This window comes from Elaeis guineensis, chromosome 5 (assembly GCF_000442705.2).
Source record: "Elaeis guineensis isolate ETL-2024a chromosome 5, EG11, whole genome shotgun sequence".
NCBI classification, from domain to species: Eukaryota; Viridiplantae; Streptophyta; class Magnoliopsida; order Arecales; family Arecaceae; genus Elaeis; species Elaeis guineensis.
In genome coordinates this window covers 50,395,959-50,410,473 of record NC_025997.2, presented here as the reverse complement: position 1 = coordinate 50,410,473, position 14,515 = coordinate 50,395,959, and the positions used below count along the sequence as shown (strand labels likewise).

General features: G+C 37.5%; 1 protein-coding gene across 1 annotated transcript; it reads right to left on the bottom strand.

Moving 5' to 3' along the window:
* Nucleotides 1–250: 250 nt before the first annotated feature.
* On the bottom strand, nt 251–14,109 carry LOC105035227 (syntaxin-52). Its single transcript, XM_010910703.4, has 7 exons — nt 13,919–14,109; nt 12,562–12,781; nt 2,646–2,747; nt 2,312–2,412; nt 2,129–2,229; nt 1,983–2,027; nt 251–596 (listed from the first exon to the last, which is right to left on the bottom strand). Exons 2-7 carry the CDS (start codon nt 12,777–12,779, stop codon nt 465–467), a joined length of 699 nt encoding a protein of 232 aa, XP_010909005.1. The 5' UTR covers nt 12,780–12,781; nt 13,919–14,109; the 3' UTR covers nt 251–464.
* Nucleotides 14,110–14,515: the final 406 nt, after the last annotated feature.

Genomic DNA, 14,515 nt, shown 5'->3' with positions numbered 1-14,515 from the left:
TAATATGAAATATTGTCCCAAACTGTGATCAAGGAAACCAACTATTTGCATGAAAATTTAACCTAAAGAAAATGCATCATCCCCCAGCTTCCTCGAAGTTGTACTCTCAAGGCAGGTACACTGAAACTTGCATTGCATGTTCCATAGTCCAAATATTTAGCAGCGTTACTCTAATGTGCATAAAATGCAAAAAAACCTGCATGCTGTACCCAGAAGCCAATGCCACATGCAACAGATTGCACCTCATAGCTTCAAGACAAACACACACTGAATATTACAATCAAATGTTCAATCCACAACAAAGTATTCTCTCATAGACATCATTTTCAATGATTGGTCTGCTTTAGCAAGGAAAACCAAATGAAACCTCAGCATTGAACGCATAAGACAAGCTTCCTATTGACTCTTGCGAATTTAAAAGAAAGCTCACACTGATAAAGCGTAGTGACAATTTTGTGCCACTTCTACAAGTATTTGATAAGAGCCCAAACAATAACAGCCAGAATTACTATAGCAACAACCGATGAGAGCAGGCACATGCACGAACAACCACCTTTTGTACGCTTGTTAAGAATTGCTAGTCTCCTTTGCACTCGCTGCATTAAAAATAAAACAATGGTAAGTCAAGCAATACCTAATGGCTGAAAGATGGTTGGCTTGCTGAATTTTGGCATATCCTCAGGAATTAAGCTTTTATTAACTTGAGATACCAGCAAATTGATAGGACGATTCATAATCTTTGGGTTTCATATGGATTAACAAATCAAGCTTTTGCAGTCAGAAGTTGCATCTTATTTTCTTGATGAGTAATGGCCCTGATTGCATGGCTCTGTACCACTAAATACATATTGCCAGACTCTAGCTACACAACCCTGCTTCCATGTCATTTTCTTTTTTCTGGTCCCACCTGTAGAGGTCACTTAACCCATGTTGTATAGATTAGGGCTGTCAAATGAGCAGGCTGTTTGCAGCTCATGTTCCACTCGAAACTAGACTCTTATGAACCGCTTGGCCAGCAAACAAGCCGAGTTTGAGCTAGAATTTTAAATTTCAAAATATAATGTGTTGAATTTGAGCCAGTAGCAGCTTGCTTAAGTTCCGCCCAATTAAGCTCCTTATGAACATACAAATACAAATATAAATTTATAAATATTATATAAGTTTATGATGATTAATTTATATTTGCTTATAAAGTAATCTTCCATATTTTTAAGCATGATTTAAATCAGCTAAACTACAAATTACACAATTTATTTAATTATAAAGTTTAGTTATATCTCAACCAACAGATGGACATTTGATGGCTGAGATACCCACTTAGCCTCTTGGAGAGAGATCATAACTACCATCCCTGACTCTCTCTCTCTCTCTCTCTCTCACAGACACATGCACAGGACTCTTTGGCCCCTCAGCCTATGCATTTGCTTTTAACAAGCTTGTCGCTCCACCACCTCATTTTCCATCAAGCATCCATACTCTGCTGGTTGTTCCCTTCACTGTTGCCCTCCTCTCAATGACCCCCACATACCCCAATACCATGTCATTCCCTTTGCAGTTACCTCCAACAGCCACCATTGAGCTTAATCGAGCTGAGCTTGAACCATCTTGGATGTGAACAAGCTGATCATGAGCTCGGCATATTCCAGCTCATGACAAGCACAAGCTAAGAGCTCCAGCCAGCTTCAGAGAATGCCAAGCTGAGCTCAAGCACACCTGAGCTCACTTGAGATCAACCTGTTTATACCCCTAGCACAAATTTGTCTAATGCCACTTATCTAGAATTATATTTTTTTTCAAAAAAAAAAAGGACAATTCAGATATATTTTGGACCAAGTATTTGGAATATCTTTCTGTCAGAACTGAGCGGGATATAAAATTTAGATCGTCAATACATTTCATTTTGTTACAATCTAAGAAAGAACAAAAGCAGTGCTGTATATGGAAATCATAGAAGCTAATCGAGTGAAAAGGAATGATATTACCTGGAGCCTTGAATTGGTTAAGTCTGCATGATGGTCCAAGTTGTCCTGTAACAGGACATGAAAACAAAGAGTTGCAGATGCTATCATGCATGACTAAAAACAATTAATCAAAAGGTGAAGCCAATCAATGTGCTACGGGTACATACAATCAATTTTGTATGCAGATCCAATTCCTCATTAACTGTTAATGCAATATGTTTTGTGCTCAGCACGGTCTCTTCCAACCTCCCAAGGCCCTCATCTTGCTCTGTATATCACAGGAAACAGCACATAAGAATCAAATGGTAGCTTAAATTAAATTATTGAAGACACCAATCAGATAAGCATACCTCTCATAATCTGCCTCTGTAGACCAACAACACCATAATTATCCAATCCTGCAGTTCTATTTATCTCATCGGTTGATTTACTTTGTCCAAGCAAGTCTTCCCTAAATTTGACAAAAGAGTTACCTTAATGTTTACTTGCACCTTGCACATAATCAATTGCAACAAAGCATCATGCCCATTAAAACTCCTCAATGACAAAATAAGATTATTATTATTATTATTATTATGCATATAAGAGAGAATGGGAGGCCTGTGCTGCACAATAATAACCCAAAGGTAAAGTGGCAATATAGAGAAATTAACATCAAATAGAATGCTAAAATGAAAAGTGAACCTGTTAGCAAAGTTTGACATGTTTAATGTAGAGGCCATCTGTTTTGCTTTAGATCTCAAATTTGAGAGCATGTCCTGGCGCTTAAGCAACTCCTTATCTGATCTGCATAAGACAACATGTGCCATAAGTGAAAGGAAAATAGCCTTCATGTTTAATTATTTATAGAAGGAAACCACAGACTATATCATATATTAGAATGCATATACAAGTTATAAAATTAATTCCGCCTGGTATACATGATTGCAATGAGAGAGGTTGTGTGCTTTTCAAAAATAAAGATCCACCATGTTACAACATATTTCAAGCATATCATTCATTTTCTAATTGCATGTATATCGAAGGGTTCTTTTACGTTAGGAGGGTAGTCAAAAACAAAAAATAAATAAATAAAGACAGATTTTTTTTTTCAAACTATTGTACATTGGGAATGTACAACAATATGGTGCATTCAGCTTCTAGTACAACATTTTCTATCAACTGCACTACTAAAAAGACAGAAACATGCAAACTTTCGGTCCAAGTACCTTTTACCCTACCCACTAATATGTTAACACCATCCATTTCAATACCATACGCCATGTAAGGAAAATACTTTCACAGGCTCATTCATCACAACTCCAGTAATCTTGTGATTTTGAGGCTTGTTCATGGCACATAAGTTGCTTGACATGGACTAACTGACATCCTAGATTCGGCTTCCCATTTTGAATGGAAGACCCGTTTTGCAGCAACAATTTCTGTGCATAAAGACCATGGCATGAACCATTTATTTCTTTAAGAAACAGGTAAGAAAACTCCTTTTTTAGAGTTCAAAAGGACATAGCTTGAAAATCCTGATCTGCATTTTGTGCAATGGAGTGAAGAGGTTCAACAAAAGAGGAACCTGATGAGAAGTTTATTTCTCAAAAACTGAATAATATATAATGCCTAAAAAGTTAAAAGTTGGAGGATTTCTGGGAGATTTAATTATGCAAGATCAAGTTTTTAGGTGGAATAATAACTGAGCAAAGGATAAATGGAAGTAAATGTAAGGAAGAAATAACATATCCACTGTCATTAATGATACTGAAACAGAAGGCATGGGGATTTAAGGTAATAAGAATATGTCCTTTTTCCACTGAATTGTGAATGCTAAGAAAGCAGATTGAGATAAGCAGACTTTTGAAGAGGCCTCAGATTAGAGGTACCTAAAGAGATTTGTGATTGGGAGCTAGACTTTTTCAATTGTGGCTTCTTTGAAGAAGAATTAGGTTCTTTCTGAAGACTAAACTAAGATATTTAATTCAGAACTAGATATCTGACTTAGATCCAATTACAGTGTTGGCAGAATTAATAGTATGACTCATTGATCATCTCTATAAAATGGAATCATTGCTTGGAGCAATGGTAAAGCCTTGGTCCGACAATAGTGGTGCAGGTTCAAGTCCTGGGACAGCCACTTTGTGCAAAAAAATGCCAAAGCTTACATATATCCCCAGTCTACCCCTCCCAGGAACCCAGGTTGCTAGGACCATCACTAGGTAATGTCCTTTTTCTTATCATCTTTATAAAGCTCAAACACTCACAAAGTGCAAACACATTACACCATTCCTTATTGGCAATTGGCACACACTAGGATCAGCATGGCAAAATAAACATTCAGAACAAAGGCACATTGAGGTATGCTATGAAATCCTAATCTTTCAGCATTAAGGCTACATCTTCACATGTTTGAGCACTCAATAAAAGAAAACTAGTTTTAATAATTAATACTTCATGGAGTATCTAAGATTTACCAAGGGGATGAGTAGAAGATTCATCCATATAATATATCGACAGGATATGGATCCAGCCTAGTCCTTTTGCAGTCTATGTCTATCACAAAACAATATAACCATACAAGCTAACATGGACCAATACCTATTGATGTGGACATGTACATAATATGCGTCACTGTGTTATGCCAACCTCCTTGCAGCATATTACAATACAATAAAAGCTTCCACTTAAATCCTGGTCTTATTATCTCAACCAATGCTTTTTAGACGAGCAAGGTTAATTTCTTAGATAGTTTTTTTGGAAGTGGAGGTGGGGGGATGGGGGAGGGGGAAGGAGGGAAGAGATTTACAAAGGTGCCATGATGGATATAAACAGTTTGAACAGCCTCCACATTATGCTAGAAGAAAAATTTGGGTCTCCATGGTGCATCTAGCCAAGGTTAATTTAGAAAAGCTATCTCACCTAGCCCAAGTATCCTTTGGGCCAATTTAGAATCAGGCCAAGCTTGGGCCTGTGATTTATGAGCCCAATATCCCAACCTAGCCCAACCTGTTAGCTATATAGCATGTATATATATACTTGGCATATATATTACACAAATATAGTAAAAACATAATACTAAAACTTGTCTGTCATATAGCTAAAGAAACTAGTTATGGAATCTTTAATGCAATCAAGGATTGTGTATAAACTATTAACATAGATTTGGAAGTATAAACATGACTATAGAGGGGAATGAGAGTGACTATTTATGAATGTTGCTACTATTTGGACTGGCCAATTTCAACACAAGCTCGCTCGTAACTTGTTGGCCTGAGCTTTGACCCATGCATGTTGGTTTAAGTACAGACTGAGCTAAAGCTTGGGCTAGGTGTCTAGTAACCTAGGGTAACCCCAAGACCACCTATAGCACAGCCCAACCCACCCAATATGTATCCCTATTTACAAGCACACTGAATCCAATAATGAAAAGGTCTTCAAGTCTTTATTTTGGATTCAAAAAAGGCTCAGTAACCGATATCGAGACTGCCCTAAGCTTGAGACACAAAGGTAAGGACTTTAGCCAAATGTGGACTAGGAAAGTGTAAAAAAAAAACATCTCCTATACTTCCTTATCAACCTTCTTTCTTCCGATTTTAAGGTAAGCATGTCTTTTGGGTTGATTACACACCAAACAGCTACTGTGCATCCAACATAACAACTCCCTAACCACTGGAACAATTTGTTCCAAAATCTCTTGAAAAGCTTTGTCCAACATCCAAAAAATTAGTTTTAAGTTTTAAATTCAGTAATAACTTCAACTTTGCTAGTTCCAGTAGAAAATTATAAAAACCATCAGAATTTTTTAAAAATAGAAAGAATAAATAAAAATTAAATAATGCAAGAAAATATGTTAAACAATCATTTAATGGGCATAACTTTGCTTTGGGCCTTTGAATGTGTCATTTCATATATTTTGCACCATGACAATCAAAGATAATTTTTAAAACACATATCATTAAAAAGTCATGACTATTAATACTTGCATATCATTTTATTATTTGATGGCAATCTAACAGAAGACAATCAAGACACCTATGAGATTTAAGCTTCTGAATAACCATACTTATGTCAGAAACTTAAGTCTTATAAACATCTCCTTGAATCATAACATTTCAAATATTCTAAACATCTGCAAAAAATTTATTTAATCTTTTAGAGGAAATGCTTCCAAGATTGAAAGAAATACAGAAATGACAAACATTGACATGGATAGCTGATATACACAATAATTTGACTCATAATTTAGTTTTGGCCAAAAATTTAAGACTGGTCCTAGTTTCGTAGGATATGGAGATGATTACATTTAAGAGTTTTGGGTGAACTTAAAATCACGGCTTTTGTGCTTTACTGCCTTCTCCTGATGGGTGTGCCTTTATATTGCAATGCCTGTGATATAACACTCTAAGTTTAATCACGAAACATCTTCCAGCAAATTTCCAGAATAAAAGCTGAAAAATTTAAAGTCAAAAAATACATATATTCAATATCCTTACAGCATTAAGGAATTTGTTTTCACCATAAACTTTTTTTTACATTTTAGCACTGCTCAAATTCCTTCATTGGTTGCCAACATGGTGCTAAAACTAGGCCCATGTGGCCATCTAGGTATTTGCCTTAGATGGTGAGGCCTTATGGGCGCCTTGCATAAGTGTAGGCTACATATATGGACATCACAGCCTTGCAAGAGCTTGGGCAGCCTTCCAAGTTTTAGGTGCCCACTTGGGATGGCCAACCCACATCCATTTAGTGGGTTTAATGAATGACCCACTTGCAGCCAGTTGCAACAGTGGTGCCAGCAGTTGCAACATGAGGCAGCGGAAGAGGTAAGTGATTTTTCCCCTCCTTTTTTTTCCTCCATTTTTCCCTTTTTATTCTTTCCTGACTAGCCACTGGGTGGTCCCTAGCTGCCCCTCTGCTACCTAATAGTCTTTTAAAACCTTTATGAAAAATATTTCAACTTCAGGAAGACTTATATGTAATTGCTCTACCCAAGGTTTAACAAATTAGTTTCGATTTTGCTTTTGGCAGTTTTGCTCCGAGTTTTAGAGTCTTGGTCTAAGTCAGGAAAAAAAAATAGAAGTTAACAACAATAAAAGACGAGTAATTCTGCATCATTTGATTTTAAATATCATAACTTTTCCAGTTTGGATAATTTCTAGCTGAAATTAAACTGCACTAATGCATAATGCATTAAATATATATAGTTTTCTTATGCTTTCATCTAACATTTTATAATTTTCTACAATTCTCTATTTTTGTGATTTCTCATATGAGCTCTAATTTTGCAATATAATAAACTTTGCCTAAACTTTTAACTTCAATAAACCATGGGTCCATGTAAACAAGAAAATTCTTGGCTAATTAAAAAACAATTTCATTTCACCATTTCATTTTATTTCGAGAAAGAATTACACCTTAGCTGTTTTTAAGAATATGTATCAAAAATCATAACTTAGTTTTTCTTTTTCAAAAAAGATTTATCCAAAAAAAAAAAAGAACATAGCATAATGGAGGATAATTACTCCATACCTCTTATTGGGTAAATCATTTTTGAAAATAGAAAATAAAATAACTGCCCTGTATACCTCTTACTAAGTTGATAATGGAGGATAATTACTCAACCTGGTGCAATGCCACTGTTGTCGATGATGGAGGAATAGGATTTGGGAGATGAGATTAGCTCAAGCTTCCTAATTTCATATCACTCTCTGAGTGGGAGAGGAATGAACTTTGTTCGTCCTTTCCCACAACCTAGATATGAAGAAAAATAGAAAAGCGAGGACATGTGGTAATGCAAATGATCCTGATCTTCCCCCAAAGATTACCTCCTAATTTGTCACAAAGGGCTGAAGCTTTAAAATGAAAGCTTTCTATCTGCACACTTTTCTTCCAACTACGAAGTGCCAATTGAATTAATTAGTAATTGCTAATCACAACTTGATGTAACAACAACAAGATTATATGATATTAAGGAATAATCAAGAGGAATAAGCCAATAATAACTAAACATTAGATGTTTAGTCATTTAAAATAATAGATTTAAATAAAACATTAAAAATATTAAACATATATATATTAAACAAATAGAAAAGGAATAGAAGAATTGCGGTCGGTTTCAGCCGAAACTGGTCGAACCAAAAAATCGGCCAGTTTCTGATCAATTTTGACTGAAGCCTGAAAGTTTCACCTGAAACTTCAAACTTTGGCTCTACCAACTCCTTACAATCCCAATCCTTCCAATGTCATACCTCATGATCCCACCATGTCCTGCATTGAATCCTATTACAGGATACTTCCAAATTAACTTTTTCAGACCTTTAAAACTTCTTTTTTATTTTCTAATGCACTAACCTTTAAAATTTCAGGTTTAGCATTTATTTTGTTGGAGCACATCTTTTAAACTCTTAATTTCTTGCATAACTTTCTTAAAATATTTGATGAACCACATACTCCTAAAAACCAAGTCATTTCTCAGCACCAAATCTTCTAAATTGTACAATTCAGATACTTCTTCCTCTCAAACTGTAATTTTTATATTTATTAACAACTCATGACCATATTCTCTACAATTTTCGCAAGAAATAAAGATTCTTACCATTTCCTTACATCTTTCAGATTTCCGATGAAGTCATGCTTGTAGCCAATGCTTTCTCTTGTTTGAGGGACAGGTCATTTGGAGTTTCCACGGGGAAATCAATGATGATCTCCTTGAGGAATATTTCAAACTACTACATCTAAATAACTTCACCCCTTTGAACAACATGCTTCCAAAAGAAATCTCTCATCTTCTTCAATCTGTAAAAATATGACATGCAGCCATTTTAAAGAGCTTGTGCTTGATAAACCAACTGAATTAACACCTCCACACTGGCCTCCAAAAAAGGTTCACTTCCAGCTTACTATACCTTTTGTCATAACTCATACGGCCCACCTAAGTCATCTCTTCTCAATCAAGCACCACTCCTAAATACTTTCAGCTTCCAAGTTGCTACCTGACTCCTAAAGCTCTAGCCATAATTTTTTTTTAATATGGAATGTAAAACTACAAAAAAGATCTTGCACTTGGTTTATCAACATATGTCTCTAATCTACCCAGTCTTTTTCATGCATGAATCCCCCATTAAATTTCTTAATTTCATTATGGTCAAATTCAATATTAATACAAGAATCATCCACATAGAACAAATAGGTAATTTTTCACAATTTTTTCCCATAAACTAAAAAATTAAGGTAAGTCTTGAAGATACTTCTAATGAAAGAAGACCCCCTCCATTTCAAGCCCTTGCCACTTTGAAAAATGCTTTCTAATAATATTGGTCAAAATAAAAAATTAGTTGTCATGGGCATCTCCTTTCACCAGCAAGATGTTCAGCAAACATAAGATGTCATACATATAAACATTATAAAAGGTTTAAAAGGTTTCAACCCTAGCAGAAATATGAGCTGCTACCTACTTGTAGTGAATGCAAGATAAATTGTTGCTTTCTTTTTCCCCTTTCAAATTGGCGACGACTTTATCTCAAATTTCTCCTACATTTTTTTACCATGTTACTTGGCTTCATGCCAACTATCATAAGAGTTCTTTGGGAGGTGTGCATGTGTTTGTCGAGTGGAGAATTGTGTATTAAAGTGCCCAGCAGGAGGCGAAGACGATATTTCTTTTGGAATCTAGAAAATAGATAGTGTTGCATGCATAATTAGGACTAGGTGGTGGAAAATTTCGACAGATAAGTAGCTACTGAAAGGGTAAGGGAATTGATTAGGTTACATATTGTAGGAACCTTTTTTTTTCTTCATATAAGGACCTATGCGGGCATGTGTTCAGACACACATTGGCTACGCATAGGGGCAGATGAGGTCCTAGGTTGAAAAAGTAGTATCATAGTAGACCCAACCAATGGCCATGGCCTATGTGGACCAGAGAACACCATAGCACGGGCCTAATTGAGTTGGCCATGGGCTGATTATAGTATTTGTGTTTGGTTTTGTGGTACTTGTGATTGGATTTGAATGGATTTGGATTTTTCGCTTGATGATGACATCAATGCTTAAATGGAGGGAGTATATTAGGACCCATAGAGGAATATGTTTAATCCCACATCGGCTATGTATTGTAGATCTTGGATACTTATATAGAACCAAGAAACCGAAATAACATCTTCTGGCTAGCTTTTTTAGGTGACACTAAGGTTGTTACAATCAAAATAGGTATCATTAAATAATTCAGACATGGTAACAATGGTGTAATTCTATCGAAATGAGTTGTCTTGGAAGGATACCTTCAAGTTTTTGAGTACTAGGAGGTGATGACATTTTGTAGTGCCCAACTATCAAAAACCTTGGGAGATTGCAGGTTAAGAAACTTGAGATTTATAAAGCATAGTTAATAAAAACAAACTCCTTCATGTGAAGAGAAGAAAATTAGACATAGGATGTCCGTGAGGATCTCCACAAGGTTCTATACCATTTTAACAACTATTCGCCTTCAATATCATCCTTGAAACCTGATTTAGAACATTTACAATCTCAACTACTTGCTTAGTTACTTCAAAGAAAAATAATTACTAAGCTAACCTTTAGAAGCAGGATGGGCCATTACAACAAATGTGTGAGTTATGAGATTGAGAGGAAAGAGAAGGGCTTTCGAAGGCATAGTTACTAAACTCCTTCAAGTGTGGAAAAACATTTGAGATGTAAGGTTAGTGCGAATCTCTCCACAATGCCCAATACATCCTTGACTTTGTTGGCCTTCCATGTGAGCTTAAAACCTGATTTAGTACATCTATAAGTTCAACTACTTGCTTAATAACTCGATAGGAAATAGTTACATAGATGAGCTTTAGAAGCAGGCTAGGATATTAAAATGTCTTTAGCTATGACTTGTGAGATAGAGGAGGAGGGTTATCCCTCTTGTAATACAATTATTATATTTGTACCATATTAAACGCACCAAAATTCTATATCACGATCTAAAAGCTTGCAGTTGAAACTTTAGTGCTTGACAAAAGTAAATATCTAAAATTATGTAAAGTAAAGCATATTTGGTGAAAAGCAGCAAAGGGACAAAAGTTACTGAACACCAATGAAACTTTTATATTCCATTCCCTTTTTTTCACGATGACTTGAACAGTTTATTGTATCAAAGGAAAACATACACATGATTGCGTCGTTCTCCGAACCATCTCGAATTGGACGGTTCAGCGCCTGAACCATACCAATGGAAAATCGGTCTGGTTCCGACATACAAAACGGCACAGTGGCCGTCTCGAAGGGAGGAAGAAGAAAGAAAGGAAGAGAGAGAAAGGGGGGAGAGGAGGGAGAGAGGAAGAGACAGTCTTTGAACAGATAGCAACGTCACTGTGACATCTCCCACAACTGGTGAGCTAGCACCGAGGGACCTGAGGGTGGCCGAGACTGAAGGAGGGCCTCTACACTCCTCCAGTGCGAAATATGGGTTCGCCTCTATTTTGCTTTTTTGTCTTTTATCACGTGAAGTCAGCAATGCAGATGCTGACTTCGTCATATTTTATCGCATTTCTGACTTCAATCAAAATTATAAAAAAATAAATAAACTATGGCGAAGTCGACATCTGCGTTGCCGACTTCATGTGATAAAAGCCAAAAAAAAATGAAACAGGAACGAACCCCTGTTTCGCACTGGAGGATAGAGACCCTCTTCCGGACTCAGCTGCCCTCAGGTCGCTCGACGCTAGCTCACCGACCGTCGAAGACATCGCGGTGGCATCGCCGTTCGTCCAAAGGCCTCCAACGACCTCCAGACATCCAATAAGGATCTTCCTCTCTCTCTCTCCTTCCCTCCCTCCACTCTTATCGTGCTCGACAAGAGCTCAGATGGCCTCCGACGGCCACCAAAGGCCCTCTCTTCCTCTCCCTCTCCTTCTCTCCCCCCTCTCTTCCTCTTTCTTTCCCACCAGAAGCCCTCCCTTCCTCTCCCTCTCCTTCTCTCCCCCCTCTCTCTCTTCCTCTTTCTTCTCCCTCTCCCCTTCTTTGGCCTGTCGGTTCGGCCTAGTATGGACTCATCATACCGAACCGTACCGCCAGTTAGTCGGCATGGGGTCCAATTCCGATTTGGCGGTCCTTGCATGATAGTAATATTCATTTGCCTTTTACAATTCATAATTATCATCAATTAGAATGAAAGAAAAAGGCTCATGAAACACTAGTGTTATACTAATAACTGGAAAGGCTACAAAAGCATACCCAGATACACCACATAAAATGGAGCGTCGGTGCCATCTGACTAGGTACATCAATAAGCAATCAATAGGCCGATGAGGACATAACTCAATTTCTTCAAACCTGGTATACCCTATCAAGTAATCTATGATCACACCATTAAGAAAATTTTCTACACATTCAGAAGCCAAGTAACAATATTTACTAAATCATGATAAATTTAAAGCTACATCCAAATGGCTCGCTTCCTCCACAATCAAAGTAAATCTAAAAGGAATGCAGCCTAGAATCTTATCTAATTCATAATATTAATGAATCGATGTACACCAAATAAACATATAACATCCTATTAGAGACTCTAAGAAAGCATATGCAATTGTATCAAATCAAGAGATTTGTAGAACAATGTTTCACACACATTGGCTGTTTACTAGGAAGCTTGGAGAGCAGGGACTCCAAACTATCCAATTTAGTCCCAAGAATTGTTATCTTCCTCCGAATAGCAGATGTATGACGTTGGGTATCTGGCCCTGATGGAGGCAAAGAGCCCCTTTCAGAAATCATGGCACTGATATCATCAGCGAGCTTGGAGGCTTCATTTAACTCCCTCAACCATGAATCTGAAGAGGATGCCATCACTGCAGAAAAACATGAACCAACATTATCTTCCACTTTAGAAAGTGAATAATCTGTTTATATATTATATGAAGTAATTATAGAAAATCATAGCCCCACAAACAAATAATCATGAAGTTGTTGACAATATATATTTGGATCCATCAAAATAATGATAGCTGTATATCAAATATAAGTTACATGCCAATAAAAAGATCTAAATCAGGAGATGAGACAATCAAAGCAAAGCAGTCCACAAGTACGATATATACACAATTCTTTGACAACACATAGAATGTAAAAAGAAGCTTTGATTGTGCAAATTTAAACTAGACAAGCTATAGACACTTCTCCAGGTGGCAGCAGGCAATACAACTGACTCAACAAAGGATGTTAATTCTTATCCCAAACCCATTCCAGGATGCCATCGATTCCATTGTTTTTTTCAGTTCTAGAGCTCTTTAAAACAAAAGTTGATCTTTAGTCACCTTGTCTTTAGCGGTCAACTTCTCCTTTTGCCAATAGAATGCTGATATCAAAGGTGAAACATTTCCATCTGTGTGACCACTTTTGGAAGTGTACGACGATTGATACTGTGCTCCAATTCTGAGAGAAAACATCAGAGCTACACATTCTTATCTTATTCTACAACAAGATTGAATTGTTCTCCCCCGACAACATTCCAGAAGCATCCAAATCCACACAGAATCCTTCAATCTAATGCCAAAGTCTCAGCTTTAACGAATTACCTGCCAAGAAATCACTCTCTTTCCAAACCCACAAAAATAATTCCGAGAACCCTCTTCCCTTTGCCTTCTGCTCCAATTCCTCGTAGAAAACGCCACAATTTCTATTCAAAAGGAAACCCGCCTTCCGGGATCAGCAAATTAGACCTCAAACCAAGCTCATGCCCTAAAAAGATCTACAAATTCAGAATTCCTTCCCAAAAGAAGCAATTGATTGCAATAATTCCCATCAATCCCAAACACAAACCTAATCCTCCAGCTAACTATCATCATAACAAGTTCCTCATCTAAACTAAGCTCAATAGACAACGAACAAAAACAAGAAAGCACACAAAGATCGGCATTCTAAACCATGACAAGCTCGAGGGAACGATAAGCACAAAGAATCGAAGGATCGGAACAAGAATTACGGACCTTTCGATTCGGAAAAGACGATAGATTTCTTGCCCCTTTCCTCTCCTCTCGAATTCTTCCTCTTTTCGTCCGAAGAGAGAGAGAGAAAGAGAGAGCCTCCTCGTCAAGCCTTCTGCTGGGATTGTGCCTCGTTGTGGTCCGGGAAACGCAATACAAAGTCTCCGTTACGTTCCCAGTCGAATCGTCGTACGTTACGTCATCTAAAAACCGGGTGAACCGATTCGGTCCCGAGGCAATCCCCCCATTCCGGTCTGCTCCAACTAGTTTGGGGGCTTCAGATTTGGCTCGCCTCTGGACGGGCCTGAGCGAGCTGTTTGTGGAGCCGAGCCGAACCGCACGGTTCGTTTGCTCATAGAAAACTAACTACTGTTCGCCTCCGCTCGTTTGCGCATGGAAAACCAACTACCGCTCTACCGACGTCCACGAAGCGGAATTTTTACGGAAGTTGGTATCCTATCGTCCCAGCGGGTCGGGGAGCTTCATGTGGGCCGCTTTAAGCTGTTAATAAATAGGGTGTGTTGGATATAAAATGCCCACAGCCAAAATCTTCAGCAAAATCGACTATAGGACAGCTCTGTCCAGACTCCTACGAGAGCC

Coding starts and splice junctions, on each gene's coding strand:
- LOC105035227 (XM_010910703.4), bottom strand. CDS start 12,779: ATGGCATCCTCTTCAGATTCATGGTTGAGGGAGTTAAATGAAGCCTCC. Junction 2,748..12,561: donor CTTCCTAGTAAACAGCCAAT/GTGTGTGAAACA, acceptor TGTCTTATGCAG/ATCAGATAAGGAGTTGCTTA. Junction 2,028..2,128: donor ATCTGCATACAAAATTGATT/GTATGTACCCGT, acceptor GTCCTGTTACAG/GACAACTTGGACCATCATGC.